This window comes from Leptosomus discolor, chromosome 1 (assembly GCF_034619465.1).
Source record: "Leptosomus discolor isolate bLepDis1 chromosome 1, bLepDis1.hap2, whole genome shotgun sequence".
NCBI lineage: Eukaryota > Metazoa > Chordata > Aves > Leptosomiformes > Leptosomidae > Leptosomus > Leptosomus discolor.
This window is the reverse complement of record NC_141391.1, coordinates 218748587-218767182: the sequence shown is the minus strand read 5'-3', so window position 1 is coordinate 218767182 and position 18596 is coordinate 218748587. Positions and strand designations below refer to the sequence as shown.

The 18596-nt window shown below is 59.3% G+C and overlaps 1 protein-coding gene across 2 annotated transcripts in view; it reads left to right on the top strand.

The window, feature by feature from the left end:
* SHANK3 (SH3 and multiple ankyrin repeat domains 3) overlaps nucleotides 1-15887 on the top strand; it is a 342763-nt gene extending 326876 nt beyond the window's left edge. For both annotated transcript variants that reach the window (XM_086475378.1, XM_086475373.1), the window contains one exon: nucleotides 15344-15887. In XM_086475378.1, coding sequence (XP_086331504.1) covers nucleotides 15344-15887 — 544 coding nt within the window. The remainder of the gene's footprint in view (nucleotides 1-15343) is intronic.
* The last annotated feature ends 2709 nt before the right edge of the window (nucleotides 15888-18596 follow it).

Here is an 18596-nt window from a genome sequence, read left to right as displayed (position 1 = left end):
CTCCTCCTCCCTCTCCTCCCAGCCCTTACAAATAGCACTGTCGAATCCTTCAGGCTATGGCTGTTGAATTCATGCAATTATGGATGTCCCATCTCCTCTGGTAAACACACAGATGTCACCTCCACCGGTGTGGTGGAACATCCTGACCTTCACCAGCCCCAAAAGCCCCGTGTCGGCCATTTCCCGGGTCCCCTCGCTGCCCCCCAGGATTGCCCCTTCCCCAGAGCAGCCTGGGGCTTAGCCCCCCACCCCAGATGGTGAAGCGCCGTGGGACCTGCCCCGTCCCCGGTGCGGGGCACCACTGTGCCATACGCGCCGCTGCCAGAGCCCCCAGGCCCGCACAGCGCAGGAGGCCCTGAGCTCGCGGCGTGGCCGGGCTCCTGCGGTGCCGCTCGGCCACGGCCCCTGGCCGCGTGATGAAGTCTGTTCGCTCTTCTCCGTCTTGTTGCCGCCCCGGACCGAAGCTAACATTCTCTCTCATTGCCTCTCTTCCTGCTCTCCATCTGCATGTCCGCGCTGCTCTGTCTAGAACCGCCTCTGGCCTCCGGAGGGTGGGCGAGTTGTGTAAGTGAGCATGTTCTCATCCCATAGCAAACTCACCTCGTCTCCCCACGCCCGTGCCGGTCCCGCTCCCCGCTCTCCTGAGAACGGGCAGCGGCGCTTGCTCTGGCATGTGAGTGTCCCCCCTCCCGCCCTGGTGTACCCCAGTAGCATGTCCGTGTCCCTGTGCTGTGATGTCGTGTGCTGCTGCTCGTCGTGATGACTGAGGAAATTCCCTCGGGCTTCCATGGAACTCGTACCGCGGGCCGGGCAAGGCCGTGTGCCCCCGTCACGGCTGCCCGGGGGGCATCCAGCAAGGGCTGGGCAGGGGCAGGGCCCCCTTGGTGCACCTCAGCCCCGTGGGGAGGGACCCCTGCAAGGCTGGAACTGAGCTGGCAGCCACCCCAGGAGGCAACAAGCCCTTCCTGAGCCCCAGCAGCTGCCCCCACGCAGTGGGTACACAGGGCTCCCCCTTTCCCGCGGATTCATGACTTCCCAGCCGTGGGGTGTCCCTTGGTCACCCTCTGGAGCAGAAATCCCATGAGACAGAGGAGGCAGCATCTTATGCTGTTGCTACCCTGAGGTCCTACAGCCGTCCCAGGCTGGGCTTCAGCGGATCAGCAGGGAGAGGGGGCCTGGAGGAGACCAGCAGGGCACTGCTGCCTTCTGGCAGGCGCCCCAGAGCCACAGGAGCTCCAGCCCTGTGATCCACAGCGTGTGGCTTGTGGTGTCCCCAGGCAAGTCGCTGTTGGCCCAAACTTAAACCACGGATAAGTGTTTACCTGAGGCAGCTGTAGGGAAATCAGGGTAGAGAAAACTGACCCCCCCCTTCTCCCAAACTGGTTAATGACTGCTGCTGAGCCCCTTGACCGTGACCCCAGCAGGCCTCGGTGTCCTTGCTGGCAGAGCCCCTTGGCCGTGACCCCAGCAGGTCTCAGCTCTTACCAGAGCTGCTGGAATCCCTTCGCAAGCCCGTGGCTGACGGGCTGTGTGCGTTCACCGGGCTGGACTGGGCAGAGGCCATTCCTGTCTGCAAGACGTCGCTGGGGCTGGGTGGCAGGATCCCTCTCCCTCACCAGGAGGTGACCTGCAGGCCTGGGTGGGCACTGTGGAGGGTTTGAGCTGTGGCACCTGCCCCTGATCCGGGTGCCCACCAGGAGAATTTCCCCAGTGTGCATGGCCAGCTCTGTGGTCTTGGTTGTGCTGCTTCCGTGTTTGTCTGTCTGTCCTGTTCTTTTTTTTACCCGTAGTGTGTATGAAACTACCTGCCTACATCTGTGTCGCTTCCATGTGTGAACGCAGCCCCAGAGCCCGCGCAGAGCTCTGGGCAGTCTCATGTTTGATTTTACTTGTCATTTTCTGCCAAGTGCTGAATTTCCGAGTCTGCATCCCCTTCCCGGTGCCCAGCTGGACAGGGCCAGTCCCGGGAGAGCAGAACAGCAACGCTAGGGAGCTCCTCCTGCCAGATGCCCTGGGCCGGCGGCGGCTGCCATACACTTCCCAGCCAGCTGCGCCGATGCCTTCCCCGGGGATCAGCTCTGCTCCAGCCCCAGGCTGTAACACACGGGTGGTGTAAGCAGGGCCGTGGGAGACTCGGAAGCCATCTGGCCCACGTCGGTCCTTCTGGTGGAGCAAAAGGTTGTGGAGCCCCTTGGTCTGGCTGGAGACGGAGTGCTGGTCTGGCCAGAGCCGGGCGGAGGGATTAGTGCCTCAGGTTCTGCACAGCGCATCTTGCTTCGTTTGCGTGCGGTCAGCGGTGGGAGGGTCCTCATGCCATCGCATATGCCCATGTCTTCATGCATTCTGTCCCGTTGCTGGTGTCGCAGAGCGTTCGGGGAGGTCTGCCGCCCGTGTCAGCGCTGCAGGCGCTCGGCTCATCCCTCAGCTTTGTGCTGCCTGCCGCAGGACAGGGCGAGTGTCATCTGCTCAGTCTTTCTTTCTGCCCCCACGTCGTTAGGACGCTGCCCGGCAGCCCCAGCGGCAGCACCGGCTGGTCAGAAAGCGTTGGGGGATGACGGCTGGCTGCGCTGAATGGCAGCCGGCTCGTCCCCGTTCCGCTGAGCCAGCGTTTCAGACAATGGCTGTGCCTGCTCCCGTCCAGCACCATCTGACCGTGATCGTCAGCTGATGTTTCCCCTCTGTTGCGCAGCCCTGTTTGTGTGGAAGCTTTGGACATTGTTTCGCCCGCACCCAGCACCCCTGCCTGACTCCGGGCGTGAGCTGCAGCCGCCCGGACGAGCCTGCCGACGGGCTGGGGCTCCGCTCCCGCGGGACAAGCGTGGGTGTGTCGGAGCCTTGGCTGGTGCTTTCCCGTGGGCCGCAGCCCCAGGCCCGTGGTGCTGCCGCGGGCCCCCCGCGCTCCCCACCGCTCCCCGCACCCTCCTGCGCTGCCCTGCGGCGGAGGGAGCCCTTGCTGGGAGCTGCGCCAGCGTGCAAGACACGGGAGGAGAGGGGAACAGCAGGCACAGCCGCTGCCCGGGCCTTGTTCCCGTTTGCTGCCCGAGTTGGTTAGGGTTAGGGTTAGCTTTAGAGTTAGGGTTATGGTTAGGTGATGTCTTGGTCCAAAAGGATCGGTGATGAACCTGGGTATGCAGTCTGTGCTGGTTTTCACGGGTGCCGGCTTAGCCGAGCGCCTTGAGCGTTTTCTTAGCACAGGTTTTTGCGTTTAATTCCCTGGGTGCTGTAAACCCAGGGTGTTTTTAGGGTGCGCCAGCGAGCAGGCTCAATTCTGTAGCAGATCTGAGGCACCATCGGTCCAGATGCACAAGCACTTGCTGCTGGCTAGAGGCATGGGGTTAGCTCTGCGTACGTAATTAGCTTTCTTCCGACCCTGTAGATTAACCTTCTTGTCACCACGGTTAAAACCCCGATGGGCCGGCGTCGCCTCTCAGGAGCTTCACAAAGGGTCAGGCATTCACTGATGACCATGGTTGTTTTCTCCTGCAACAAAATTTGTCACCTGAAATGTAAAGTTTCAGACCTGCTTTCCTCAGCGCACGGCGGGGTTCGGGCTCTGGGACTCGGGCAGCGCTGACCCGCACGAACCACGGCGAGGGGGTGCTCAGCCCCACGCCCAGCCCAGCACTGTCACTGGGCAGGATCGGAGCCCGTAACCCAGGCTCAGGCTTTAGTTGTTGGTGAGATTTGCAGGGCAAGCTGGGTCTGAAGGAAAGCAATGAACCCTCGGTGTCCGTCCAGCCACGGTGCCCGTCCTGAGGCTCAGGGGACCGTCCCGGGGCTCCAGCGCAGCGAGAGGCAAGCCCAGCGTTTCTCGAGCAGCACTGGCTGCTCTCTTCTTGCCCCTGGCACTCACAGTGAGCACCACGCCGGCTGCCTGAAGCCACGTTGCCATGCACGCTGCGGTGCAGGGCACGCCGTGGTGTCCCCAGGGCCCTCCATCGGGGATGACGGGAGAAGGGACGTGCCTTGGCTCTTGGAGCTCAGCACTGGGAATCGGGAACTGAAAACCAGACACAAACGTGCCCTCCCCCAGCTCATCCAAGACCAGCAAGGAACAAGAAGTAGGAAGAGTCCTGAGTCCTTTTCTGGGCACTGTTTGGACCAGGACCTCACTTCTGAATCTTTAGGTGCTACCAGGGTCCCAGTAAATGACAGCCGGGCATCAAGTGCCACAGCTCTGCCAGGAGCCGGTGGCTTTCACCATCCCGTCATCTTCTGTGCAGAGGCTGCTGAGCAGAGAGGTGCTCTGCTGCAGGTCAGACGCCCATGGCTGTGAGCCAGGAGCTCGGGAGAAGGTGGGACAGGCTGTTCTGACCCCGGAGACAGGTCCTGATGAAGTTTGTAGGACAGTGTGGTGAGCTGGGAAGGTCAGTTAGTCTTTTGAGGTCAGGGGAAGATGCTCTACTGGTGAACAGCAAGAATGATGCAAGTGTGATGAAAGAGGAGAGGGGAATTACGGAGTGAGAGAGGAAAGAAAGGCAGTTCTGAAGCAGGAAGGAGACATTACACTGAGAAGCCCCTAAAGGGAATATGCCTCCAGGGTCTTCATGGCTGGCTGGCTTTTTCGCAGATCCAGCCTCTGCATTTGGTTAGGATAATGTCTTATACCCAGTTTGGGAGAGCAAACAAAAATAAACAGACCCAGCAACAGTGCCCTTTGCTCTCACCTGACCATGGCAGGCTGGTGTGGGAACTCTCTGTGAGAGGCACTGCAGTCGCAGAAGGACCCGGGGCAGTGGACAGTCTGTAGGTGAATATCACCCTTTCAGCATCACCCCAGTTCAGGACTCGGCCTTTGGTTGCACCTCGCACTGCGGCAAAACCCAAAGCTTCAGAGCAGCAGCTTCATCCTTCGGTTATCCTGGCACCACACGGGGTTCCCCGTTTTGTCCCCCGCAACACACCCCCTGCTTCCCCACGACAGCTTGAGGAAAACTCACAAGTTCTTCGCTCCTTCCAGCAGTGGCAGGGGTGAGCTCTGTTCCCCCATGGAGGAATTTATACAGAGCGAAGAAGAGAAAAACTGTTACTTGTTATGAGAGGGGAAACAAATAGCGGCAGGAGAAATGGTTTCATCAGTGACACCATCCCGTTGCTGAGATCTTCAGCTTTGTCCTCCCTGGATGGTGACAATCACCATGGCTTTCTGGAGTGGATTTTTGTACTCTGCTTGAAGTGATTAGGCAAAGACACCAGAAAATCATTCGTTAATCCTAGCGTAGCTTCCTCCAGGTCAGTCTGAAACGCTCCTCAGGTGAGAAGAGCTTCATGCCCCCACTGTTGGTCTCTTCAGGCATTTCCCACAAGCGCAGCCAGAGCTGCCTGCTGGGCTTTGAAGGCATCCAGGGCTGGAATGTACAGGCCTTCCTCTGTTGCTTCAGTTGGGTCCACATCATCTTCCAACGTGACACATGTGCCTTATTTTCTGTTTGTGTCTGCTTGCCTTCGGCTTCTGCGGAGCTGTTCGTGTTCCTGTCCCCACCAGTCTGCGCAGAGTGTTTCATGGTTGGTGTTTTCTGTGCGTGATGGTGCTCCCTGACTGTGGGCAAGTCCCTCCCTCATCGTCCTCTGCCGTATGCCAGGCCAGCGGAGCCAGCTGCGCAGGTCAGACCAGGGTTCGTCCCGCGCTGCCGGGGTCTGCCGTGGTGGGTCATGGCTCTCCTGACGCCCAACTGCCACGCACGGGCTGCTTCCAGCGCCCGCCCCAGCCGGGACGCCTGCCTGGTGCTGCCCACGCAGTGTAGCTGTAGCGGCTCAGCCCCGCGGCAGGTTAGGACTCACCGCCCCGTGCTGCGGCGTGTAGGAAGTCACAGCCTAAGCGACCTCATTTGTTACTCCGTTTTTTTAAAAGTAGTTATCCACAGCTGTACTGTAAAGTGTTCTCCCTCTCGTAGCTCCTGTGCTCATGGAGCTTCTGGCCACATCCCTGCACGACTGTCCTGCAGCCCTGAGTGTGGTCAGAACTTCACTGGTCCTGCATGATCTGGCATGAGGGTTTATTAAAAAATGAGGGTCTCTGGCTGAACATCCGAGTAGCAGCGCAGAGCTGGCCTGACTCACGCCGCTACAGCTCTAGGGATCAGCTCTCCTGTGTCTTTGTCATCCCCAGTGTCAGGGAAGATGCTGAATCTATGCCAGTTCCAGGGCTTCTTCCCTTGTCTGCTCGTGCAAGAAGCAGAAGGAAGTCAGATCCCAAGCAGACTGAGGAAATCTAGAAGGACTTCACTTCTTCAGTGTGCAAACTAAGAGCTCTCCCCTCCTTTTTCTGCAAACAGAAGAGGTTGGCATTGAACCGTGGTGTGACATGGATGCGGGAGGCACTGGCTCTGACTAGTCCCCGGCGCAGAGGCGTGTCGGTGGTACGTGTGCCTTCAGGCAGGGAGGTTTGTCCTCCATAGGCTCCTTCGTCGCCCTGAGTACCTTCCTCTTCCTCCGGGCTGGGAGGTCGTCACTCCGCTGGGGATTAAGTCTCGGCGCGCTGCCTGCGCGGTGGCTGAGCACCTCCAGCGGGTGCTTTGGGTTCCTTCGCATCCCCCTCGCCAGATGGAAGATGACAAGCGGATCGGCCGTGGTTGGCCACCGCGATGAGACCCGAGCTGAACGCAGCGAGCTCTGGCCCTGCAGACACTTGGCTCGAGGGAGCCGTTTGTTCCCTGCTCAGTGCTCCCGGGCAGCAAGCTTGTGCTCTCCTGCCAGCCGCCCCTCTCTCCGCAGCGAAGTTGGCCGTCCTTGTTCTAGACTGTGGCTCAGAAGCCGGGTATCGGAGGCGTAGGAGAGGGATTATTGATCTTGAGGAGTTCTTTCAGAGCAAGAAGCAAGACTTCAGCCTGGACATGTTTTACAGAGGAAAAAAAAAATGCCAGCAATGAAGAGTCAAAGTAGCTTGTTGGTTTTTGTTGTGGAAAAAGGTTAATAGTAGACAGGTCTTCTGTAGTAGGTCCCATTTCATTTAATAGATTTATGACTTGTATGAAAACCACCATGATTAATGAGAATTCGTGATTTGCAGAAAACATGAAGTTTTGGGGAACGCTGAACTTAGAGAGGACAGTGATGAGTTAGAGGGCAACTCTCCAAGCTAAGTGAGTGACCTGCATGAGAGCAGAGAAAGTTCAGTGTGATAAATGTAAAGAGATGGGCAGCTGAGGGCAAAATCTGGTTGGGCGGGCCAAAGAGCCCAGTCCCCATGCATTGTGGCCACCTGATGCTGGCGACGCTCCTGGTGACTCCAGTGCACACCAGGCAGTGAGGAGTGAAAGCCGGTACTGAAATGGTGGGGGCTGGCAGGGAAAGTCAGGCACTGATGGTGCTGCAGGAATACATTGCTCTTTGCTTGCTGCCTGTGCACCCCAGGAGGCTGAGGGCACTGGCAGGGAGGTCTGGAGGAAGGCCCAAAGGTCTCTCAGCTCAAGCAGTCTCTGCATAAAGCCACTGGGCAGCTCCAGCAAAAAGGCTTGACCTGGAAGAACAGGCTTCTGCGCATCACTGCTTTCTCATCGGGGCGTTTGCTGTTGGCTGAGCGCAGGTCTGTGCTGGTCCTCCACGCTGTGAATTCACAGGCTCTCAGAATGGTTGAGGTGGAGATGAGCTGGTTGAGGTGGAGATCGTCTGGTGTCCCCACCCCTGCTCAAGCAAGGCCACCTAGAGCATGCGCCCAGGACATTGTCCAGTCAGGTTTTTAATATCTCCAAGGATGGGGGCTCCACCACCTCTCTGGACAGCCTGTGCCAGTGCTCAGGTCGCCCTCACAGTGAACAAGGGGTTTCAGATGTTCAGGTGGAATTTCCTGTGTTGCAGTCTGTGCTTGTTGCCTCTTGCCCTGTCATGGGCGCCACTGAGAAGAGCCTGGCTCCATCTTCTTTACTCCTCCCGTCAGGAGGTCCCCTTGAACCCCATGCTGATGAGGTCCCCTTGAACCTTCTCTTCTCCGGGCTGAACAGTCCCAGCTCTCTCAGTCGCTGCTTCTGTGTCAGATGCTCCAATACTTTAATCATCTTTGTGACCCTTCACTGGACTCTTTCCAGTAAGTCCATGTCTCTCTTGTACTGAGGAGCCCAATGCTGGACACAGGACTCCAGGTGTGCTCCATCACTGCTGGGCAGAGAGGACCTCTCTCAACATGCTGGCAGCGCTGTTCCTAATGCAGCTCAGGACACCAACAGCCTTGTTTTACTGCAGGGCACTTTGTGGCTTGTGCTCAACTTGGTGTCTGTCAGCACCCCCGGGTCCTTCTCTGCAAAGCTTGTACTGGTGGATGAGGTGGTTCCCAACTTCTCAGGTGCAGGACTTTGCATTTCCCTTTGTTGAACTTCATGAGATTGCTCCAGCCAGCCAGGGATGCTCTGAGGTGTATCAGACACATCCATTTGGTCTGTCAGCTGCTCCCCCATTTTGTGTCATCTGCACAAAATATGTATCATCTCCACCTGCTGAGGATACCGACTGCCCCAGCATCCGGGTATTTAATGAAGACATTAAGAGGTGTTGGCCCCAATACCCACCCCACAAGTCACTAGCCTCCAGCTGGACTTGATGCTGCTGACCACAGCCCTTAGAGCCCCGCAGTTCAGCCAGTTCGCCGTCAACCTCACCTTCCACTTGTCCAGTGCATACTTCACCAGCTTGTCAGTGAGGATGCTATGGGAGACGCTTTTGAAAGCCTTGCTAAGTCAAGAGAAACAAAGCCCGTTGCTCGTCCCTCACCCACCACCCTCGTCGTTTGGTCGCAGAAGGCTGCCAGGTTGGCCAGGCATCAGGATTTCCCCCTTGTAAAGCCTTGCTGTCTACTCCTGATCACGTTCTTGTTGGGATGTTTGGAAATGGCTTCCAGGATGATTTGCTCCATCATCTTGATGCGAGGCTGGCCAGCCTGGCTGTCCCCAGGTCCTCCTCCTTGAAGACAGGAGTTCCTGTGGTGTTACGGCATCCGCTTTGCTGAGCACCTGGGCCAAGACAGGCACCGAGCGTGGGCTGCCACTTGCCAAAGACTAGGCTCAGACCTAAGCATGTTGGTTGCCGTAACAACTCGATGGGCTGTGGAAGGAGAAGAGGGATTGCCTTCTGGATGCTGAGCTTCCTCCTCCTTGATGGCTGAGGGAGCTGAGCCCTGGCACGAGTGAGGTGCAGCTGCTTTGCTGGAGAGCCAGTGCGAGGTGAAGCCCCTGCAGATACCCCCCGTAGCCTCCTTCTGCTCGAGCGCCTCGTGGCTCACCTTCCCCACCACACCGTGGGGTGTCCAGAGGGCTTTCCTGCCTGGTGCCGCGCGGGCTGTTTTGCCAAACACCCAATTAACAGGTTACCCCCTTGATCTCTTTGGCACGCTTACTGGCCACCTTCCTGAAGGGAACAGACCTGCAGTCTGGTCCAAAGGAGCCATCCTTCTCAGAAAAGGGGTCTAGAGGTGCCCTGCTTCTGAGTTCTCCCCAAAATGTGTACCTTTCCACTAGAAATGTCGTCTAGGCAGAAGCTGATGATTTGGGAAGTTTACCTGGGGTTCCTAGGCGGGTGGCACGCTAGTCTGAAGTGCTGCACTACCACTGCAGTGGGCCGGTTTCATGCACGGGGGTACAAGCTGTACTTGGGCAAGTTGCTTTCAGAAAACATCAGCTTTATGGCTCATTCCCAGTGCAGTCGCTGAGCCCCTTTGTAAAAGTCTCTGGCCCCTGTGAAAGCTCTTTGGGGAACCATTAGCCCAGTTGCACATGTTCAGCGCTGCTGAGCTGTCTGTGCATTGTAAGTCCAACATGTGCCCGAGCACAGGAGCTGTGCCTGAGGTCGTCGATCTCCGCAGGCCGTGACTTGTAGGACCGAGCTGCCTGATTTGTAGGGCTTTGTGCGTGAGTGCTGCCCGTCGGTTCTGCCTTCAGTTCTGCTCAGGAGACTCCATGCAGAAGTGTAGCAGCCCTTAGGGTCAGGGAATTTAACAGTCCTCTCCTGGTTTGCTCATTCTCATGTTCATCTGAAGGTGCTTCTTAGCATCATCAGCCCTCCAGGTGCTGGTGGAGCTCCCGCCTTGCCTTCAGGAGGGCCAGGGCATTGGGCACCATCAACTCCACTTGTTTGTAGCAGTTTTGCAGGTGTTCCCTCCCAGCATCGCTTTGTTTTTCTCCTGTGAAAGAGAAGAGCTCAGAAGGGCCAGATTTATCTTCCCTAATGAAAGTGCTGGCTGCTTAGTAGAGTCCTAAGAAAAAATGACAGCAGGAAATTAGATCGCCTTCAGTGAAAACCCTTGCTCTCAGTAGCTCTTCGGATAAGCCTCACGCGCTGTTGGGCGCCCTTTTCCCTCCGGGCTTTCTTTATGGGGTAAGCTTATCCTCTCTTCAGATCCTTTTGCTGAGAGCCAGGAGCAAATTTCTTGCCAAAATTCAGTAGCTGAGGAAGAGCAGTGGGTTGGCAAACGGTCCCTGAGAACAACTCATCAATCTCCCAGCGATGCAGCGCGGGCTGCCGCCGGCGCCGTGCACGCTGTTGGAGCAGGGTGGCTGCGGTGCTGCCCCGCGTCCCGGGCGCTCGCTGTCGGGGCGGAGCACCCTGCTCCGGGGAGAGAAGAGCTTTCCTGGCGCCTTCTTGATGAGGTTCTGCTTGGCCCTCTGGTCAGCGGGGCTTCCTCAGGGTCCCATGAAGAAGCGTGTTTCTGTCCAGCTTTTGAAACAGCCCCGTACCCCTTCGCCAGCCGCCCTCCGAAGGAAAACTCAGCGGAGCGGAGCCTGTCAGTGAGGGCTGGGGCGCAGGCAGGGAGTGGGCAGTGCTGCTTTCCCCTGGGCACCGTTCTCGCTTGCAAAGCGGCGTGTGAGAGCGCCCGGCTCGTGCCAGCGAGATGTCCTTGTGTTATTCCCATGGTGACCCGTCGCACAAGTCCTTCTGGTTCTGGTTTTGGGGGCTATCCCGAGAGAGTTTCCTTCCTTTCTGTACTCCTCCCCTTTGTCCTCCCTTTTCAGGGACAGTTCTCGTGAGCCAGTTCTGGAAGACAAAATCCTTTCAAAACGGGAGCTGTAGAGGTGCCACGTGCCCCGTGCATGCACCGCTCTAGGCAGGAGGCCTCAAAGTGTCCATCTGCATGTCAAGCAAAGAGCGAGAGAGAGGATTAGTCTCCAACCCTGGCCCTAAGGCGCAGCCTGGCCACGGTCACAGATAGCGCCGAGCTCTGCATCGGAGCCTTCGGGTGTGCCGAGCACCGATGGAGAATTAGGAGAGCAGTCTCGTGTCTCGCTCATGGGTTAACGAAGGTTTTCGTCGCAGGAGGCGAGTCCTTCGTGCAGCTCTGATGAGAAGCAGTGGAGATGCCTTTGAAGGCCTGTATGAAAACACCTGGCAGCCAAGAGCTGCAACACGAACGACTTGTCGAGCAAAAGCGAAGCGTTTCTCTTCGGAGTGATTAGAAGTGCGTTACCTCTGTGGCTGAATCTGCCCTCGCCTTTGTTACTCTTGAAGAAGTTTGGGCCGAGACACAGAGTTCAAAGGAAGAATCCTCATCCATTAGTGACTCATTCAAGAAATCTGCTTTTTAATACCTTCAGTAAAAGTACTCCCGGAAGGCTTAATTAGCTGTCCCACAAATGCATAATCCCTCTTTCTTTGGTTAGAACTTCCTTTTTCATCAAGCTGGTGTTTCTTTGCTTGTGAGACTGCTTCCCATGAGACCTGTTCTCCCTCTTTGCTGGTTCCAGTCAGTTCCACGCATGTGCTGCCCTGCACGAATCAGGCCTTGTTCTCTACCTCTCAAAAGACTTTTTCTGGCCACGCTGAAGAAGCAGTCCCGGCACCCAATCTACTAGTGCTGCTGGTGCTGACAGGCTGCCACCACCAAGCGCTGCGGGACAGGGGTTGAGAGCAGCCAGAACCTGGATTTCACGTGTTCAGAGAAGCCAAGCTTGAAGCCCTGCGACAGCGATCTTCCAAGAGCTGCCGCATCCCAGCTCACAGAGAAGCCTTTGGCAACCAGCAATCCCACCAGCTCCGGGCTGCTGGTCTTCCAAGGCCCAGCTGGAGCACCACCAGAAATGGAAAGGGAAGAAAGCATTTCATTTGTCTCATTAAGCTCCCTGGTTGCATTGACTTGGTGTCGCCTAAAGAAGTGGACAGTGCCATGGTGTTCATGAAACCTGACAAAGCCCAAGTCCTCAACAGCAGCATCCTAAAACGTGGCAGGACTTGGCCTCAGCTGGGCTACAGCTGGCTGGTGCGCATCTCTCTCAGCGCGTATTCCTCAGGCAAAACGCGCAACGTGCCAACACAAACCTGCAATGAAGAGCAGTGATCCAGGAAAAAACCCTCTCAGCAGATGTTGTTGCTGTGTGACGTGCGAGCCCTTGGAAGGGAGGCTGGGCTGAGGTGCTGCTTGTGAACGGTCGCGTCCAGCAAAACTTCCTTGCCTTCAGAGCAGGATGAAGTGCCTGTGACCGAATAATTGGACTGATGGCCCACGATGAAGTCAGCCTTCAGAGCTGGACGGGACATCGGAGACTGGTGGGCTGTCTGCAGCGCAACGTGTGGTTGGCAGAACATCGCTGCTGAAGGTGTTGGGAGCCAACAGTGCGTTGCGCTGACCAAACCGGTGCTCTGCAGAGGAGAACAGACTGACAGATTACATCTGCTGACCAGCCGTGCCCAGAAAGGTCTGCCGCGGCAGCGCCGTCTCGTGGCAAGGACGTGCCAGCCGTGGAAGCTTGGGCGCACAGCTGAGTTCTCACGTGTGGTTCCAGCAGTCCTGTTCCCCAAGAGCAGGAGCAGCCGACGTCCCTGTAAGCCGCCAAACAAGAAGGAAACCGTGCCGAGAGCCAGGGAGGCCTCGCGGCACAGCCTGCCACGTGGCGTGGGTCTCTGTGGGACCTGCGTCTCCACCGTTGGCAAGGCCCGTGCTGCCAGATGGCCGTCGGGCACCCACCGCTTCGGTGGGGAGAGCACAGGGCTGCTGCAGGTCTCGGTACCCTCCAGCTGAAGTGTCTCTCCTTTCACAGGCTCTGACAGCAGCTTCCCCCTCAGTCCCACCTTGGGCAGGTTCAGCGAGCCTTTGGCACGCCGGCTGCTGTGTCTGCAGCCATTCCTGTTCCCATTTACCTTTCTTGAACGTGAGTGACCAGAGCTGTGCTCAGGATTTCAAATGAGAGGGTGGTGCTGTCCCCTGTGGTGACAGGAATGCATCCTTATGTCTGTGAGAAATACACACCTTCGATCTCGCAGCGTTTCTTTCGCCTTTCCATGGCCATGCTACCTTGGTGCCTCCCAGCCACCCCCTCCTGGGGTCTATCAGCAGACCCAGAGTTTCTCTCCCCTTGTCGCGTCCCGCAGAGAGCAGAGATCCTTTGCCAGCCCTCTGAGCAGTACTTTGTACTGTCACTTCTCGTTCTGTTTCTTGTACCGCAGCCCTCAAGGTCGTTCAGCTCTTCCTCTTCTGTATTGATGGAGCTTCCCAAATGTGATTCATCGTCATGCCTCTTTATAGCCTGCCTGCTTTCTGTGCCAAGGTGGCAGGAAAATCAGAATAAGAGGAGATGTGCCTCAGCCCACGGACTGAACAGACCTTCATACCCGTGTTCCGCTGACCTTCTCGGGGCCGTCCCTCTCAGAAATCACCGGTGCTTATTGACCTCCCAGAAGTGCGGATCTTGTGTGGTGGCATTAGTGGCGGCAGGTCCGTGCCATTAGCCGTAGCCCTTGGACTCCTGTTGCCAGCAGCAGGTTTCCAGAGCGTCCATCTGTTCCAGGAGGGTCCCGAGTTGGGAGGGCAGAGCCTGGCGGGTGGCAGGGAGGCAGAGGTGCCGCGCTGCGCCGGGCTGCACGCGCGGCACCGTGCAGGCAGCCCCGAGGGCTGCTCGCCTGATAGCTGGCGTCGCATCCGGGCACCAGGGAGCTGCCGTTTGGTTTCTTTTTGTCGGTTAGTTCGGAGGAGAAGCAAACTGACACTGCTTGACCCAAACGAGTGGTCCTGGACTGCTGAGCAAAGAGAGAACCAGCCCAGCCCCGGTTACGCCATCTCTTGGCCCAGGGCTGATGCAGCTGATGCTCAGTCTGGGTTGCAGCACTTCTGCTGCGGGAGCATCCAGGCCCCCCAGCCCCTGTTGAGAGCCCTCCTCGGAGCCGAGACCCCGCAGCCTCGATCGAAGCTACCGCAGAGCAGCAGCCAAAGCCGGGGTGGGTTCAGGGTGCTGCGTGGGCTCTCACAGCCAGGACAGAGAGACCGTGCCAGAGCCCCAGGTCCCTCCTGGTCAGAGCCCTGTCCCCAGCCACAGTCAGCGGTGGGTGCTTGTGGAAGGAGACCCCAAAGCAGGGCATGATCAGAGCCAGGCCCAGCAGCGTGCGTTCCTGAGGCCTCCCGGGCTAAGGCACTCGCTGCGCTCCAGGGACTTCTCCTCCATGATCTTGCCTTGCCAGGTTTTAGATCCGATTCTTTTCGTGTGCCCAGAGCCCTTGTTTGCGCCGGGGGAGGCGATAAGGGCAAGAGGGAAGGGCAGAAGGAAGGCGTGCTTGCAGCCCGGCGTGCCCCCCATCAGAGGCTCTCGTAGTGGCGAGTGGGTAGAGCCGAGTGCTGCAGGAGGGGCTGCCCCTGCCCGGCTCCGTGGCCTGTGCCCACCACCGTGCAGAGTGCAGGCCGGGGAGGCGGACATGGTGTAGTGCAAGGGCAAGACCAGTCTGGATGCCTCTGGGATGCCTCAACCCACAGGAACGAGCTGACCACCTTCGGGCGAGGATCGGGTGAGGGTGTGACGGCCCTCCGGTCCCCACGCCGCTCCCTGGGGAGATGCCAGAAGGTTCCCTCTTGTCCCGGGAAGGGGCTCTGCCCCGACTGCCCAATGTGCTGGGGAGCGCTGGTTTGCTCCGAGTCCGTGGAGAGCACGCCGACAGCAGTGCCGATAGCGAGGGGAGACGGCGGGTGGTCCCGAGTAGGAGGTGGCGCCGGCGCAGCTTCGGTGCAGCTCTGCCGCCGCTTCTCGCCGACCAGCCGAGGCGGGGCGAGGTGCAGGGTCTTCAGCCGCGGCAAGTCTTTGCGTGCACCCCACGGGCTGCAGGGCCACGTTCCTCCCTGGTAGGTCTCGATGGGCTTCAGAGCCGCGGCAGCTAGGGCAGGCTTGGTCAGGAACCGGAGATACTTGCTCGAACCTCTTTTACCTCCTCTGGAACAGCCCTGGCAGGGCTGGCAAGAAAGTCTTGGCTGAAGTGCTCCGAGCTGTGTCCCCTGAGCGCTGCAGAGCCCCCTCCCATCTCAGGCTGGCCCAGGCCTCCAGCAGCCCACCCCACCCCCCCCCGTGTATATTGTGTGTGTGCTCCTGTGTCTGGGGACCTCCGCCTCACCCCTGCCCTCTGCTCTCTCTCTCCTCTCTCTCTCGCTGTACCGCTCTTTCTGCAGACTTTTCAGTAGTTTAGGAGAACTCAGCACCATTTCCCAGCGGAGCTCCGGGACCACGTACACAGTCCGACCTGGCAGTCGCTACCCCGTAACCCGACGTACCCCCAGCCCCGTGAAGCCGGCTCTGGATCGGACAGAGCCCCTCAGCACCGTCCGGCCCTACGGTCTGACCCCTCCCACCATCCTCAAATCTTCCAGCCTCTCCATCCCACACGAGCCCAAGGAGGTGCGCTTTGTGGTGAGGAGCGTGAGCGCCCGGAGCCGCTCCCCGTCCCCATCCCCCTCTCCAGGGCCGCCCCTGCACACCCTCCACCCACCTCGGCCCTTCATGCAGAAACCCCTCCACCTGTGGAACAAGTATGACGTCGGGGACTGGCTGGAAAGCATCAATTTGGTGGAGCACCGAGACAAGTTTGAGGACCATGAAATAGAGGGCACGCACCTGCCCGCCCTCACCAAGGAGGACTTTGTGGAGTTGGGGGTGACCCGGGTCGGGCACCGGATGAACATTGAGCGGGCACTCAAGCAGCTGGTAGACAGCTGACCGTCCCAGGCAGCGCTGGCCTCTTCCAGAGCCACCATGGGGGGGGGGGGGGGTGGGGGGGGTGCGTTTCTACTAGACTAATAAAACCCACTTTGATTCTCTTTCTATTCTGAGCACTGCACTGAAGGGCGCGGAGCCGAGAGGCTCCCGCCCGCTCCCACACCGCCCCGGCGTGCCATGCACACGCAGACCCCCCCGCTCGGCCCCGCCGGCCCCGCGACGCCTTCGGGACAAGGAATGTTGCATGAAATACATCCTCGTTTCTGTTCCTCCCAGAGAGTCTGGCCTGTATATCGCTTGATGTGCTCTTCCCCAGGGGCGTCGCTGGTGGCCGGAGGGGCCGAGGCACCACGTGCTGCCGAGCCCGGGCTCCCCGTGGTCGAAGGGCAACACCTGGTTGGGGTGGGGAGCGGGGCAGGGCCAGCGGTGCAGTGAGGAGCTGAGCCCCGGCTAGGGAGAGGGCTTCTGCCGATGGACGAGCGCTGGCCACGTTGACCAGGCGTGACAGGCAGGGAGACGCCGGCTGGAGCGCAGCAGGGCGAGGAGTGGGCCGCCGCCTCGGGCAGGTCGGGGCAGCCCACGGTGTGGAGACCCCGAGCTGCTCCGAGCCGGCGGGCGCGGTGGGAGCACGGCAGGGCAGGGGCTGCTGCAGGAGGCAGGCAGGGCCGGCGCCGGCGCTGGGCCGGCGTCAGGAAGGGCAGGCAGGAGGCACCGCGGTGGCGGTGGTGGCCCTGGCCCCGTGCAGGCTGTCCCTGCCGGGGTCGGAGGTGGCTGGCCAAGCCAGGTCGTCCTGCCGGCGGAGCTCGGAGAGAAAGGGCTCCAGCGCGCAGAGGTCTCCGTGGAAGGGCAGCCCCAGCGCGGTGGCCGGGTGGACGCCTGCGGTGATGCCCAGAGCTGCTCCCTCCCGCCCAGAGCCGCCCCGGGGAGCAGCCAGCCTTGCCGTGCAAGCCGGAGGAGCGATGCCCTGGACTAGCCCTGGACTGTGTGCTGGTGCTCTGCCTGTCGCCCTCGGTTGCCCTGGTGAGAGAGGGACTGAAACCGCATGGATAGAAGCATGTTTGGGGATGTCGGAGGGAGGCTGGTGGGGAATCCAGCAGAAAATGCTTTGCCAACGTTCAATTGGGGGGGGTGGGGGGGGGGGTGGGGAGGGAGGGAGATGTTTTATTTCCTCTTGGTTTGGGGTCTTGTTTCCAAGGGGGCCACGTTGATGGATAATATATAATCTCCGTGCATTTATATAGAGAGCAGCTGATGATCTACAAGAGATGATACTGAACTACAGGATTCCCACTCCGTCCTAGTCATCCTTATTTTGCATCTTTTTAATCAGCTATATATTTGAAAAGAGAGAACAAATATCTATATATCTATATCTAGCTATAGCTATAGCCACCTGATTTTGTTATAATTTTACTAAATCTATATATCTCTAGACTTGTTGAGATGCTGGCGAGGCGGTGCCTGCACCCCTCCCCTGGGACGCCCATGGCTCATGGGAGTTTTTAGCGACTGACTGAATGAATGTTAAAAGTCTTTTTAAAAGAAAAACAAAACAACAAAAAAACCCCCAACAGCTCCTTTCAGACACTCTGGATTTTAAAGATTTAGAAACACAAAACAAAACTTGGTTTTTGGGACATGCCGAGTCTTCCACCCCCGCCGGAGGAGCTGGTGCTTCCACCACCTCGCAGAACCCAGCGCCTCTGGCAGGCGCAGGCCCCCCGGCATCGGGTCCCACTCCCGCCTCCGCTCCCGGGGAGCCATCGCCACCATCGTGCCCAGGGCCCATGCCATGCTGGCACCACCCTATGTGGGCACTGGCTGAGAGGGTCCCGCTGGAGCTGCTCCCCTGGAGTAGCCGTCGGGAGCAGGAGGAGGCTGGCGTGGGGATCCAGCGGCTGGGCTGGCTCCCGCCGCACCGCTGGGGTGCCCGGGGGCTGGCGGTGCCGCGGCGGCACGGTCACGGGGGCACCGGGGGAACGGGGCTTGGCAGGAGCCGCTTCGTCGCCCAAGGGCTTCGGGGAAGCCAGAGCGACCCAGCCAGCCCCAGCACTGGAGGAGGTGGCGTCCCTGTCCCCCAGCGTGGTGCCTGGTGCCCCGCGTGCCCCTCGTGTCCTCGCTGCACCGTCCTCCCCCCGGCCTCGCCCTGCCCTGGCCCCTGAGTGGCCAGGGCTCGCCCAGCCGGCTCAGGAGGGGATGGCTTGGTGACCGGTGTTCCCAAAAAGCCGAGTCCCCCACGAAGGCATTAACTCTTCTGGTGCTAGAGGGAAGGACAAGGAGGTTCCTTCTGACCCTCACACATCTCCAAACCTTTACAACCTTCAGCCAGGGAAAAGGCCCAGCCCAGGGCAGGGGCCCCCCTGTGCACCAGGCCCTCCCCGGGACGGATCCTGACCCGTGCCAGCACACCAGGCCCTCCCCAGGACGGATCCTGATCCGTGCCGGCACACCAGGCCCTCCTCAGGACGGATCCTGACCCGTGCCGGCACACCAGGCCCTCCCCGGGACGGATCCTGACCCGTGCCGGCACACCAGGCCCTCCCCGGGACGGACCCTGGCGCCTGTGGTACCGTCTCCTTTTCCCTGAGCTCTTGCCGGGCACGTGCCCGCGTGGCTCCATCCAGAGCTCTCCGGAAGCCGCCGGGCCCTGGGGGTTCGCAGCCTCTCCCCGTCCTCAGCCGCCATCCTGCTGCTCCCGGCCGGGACAGG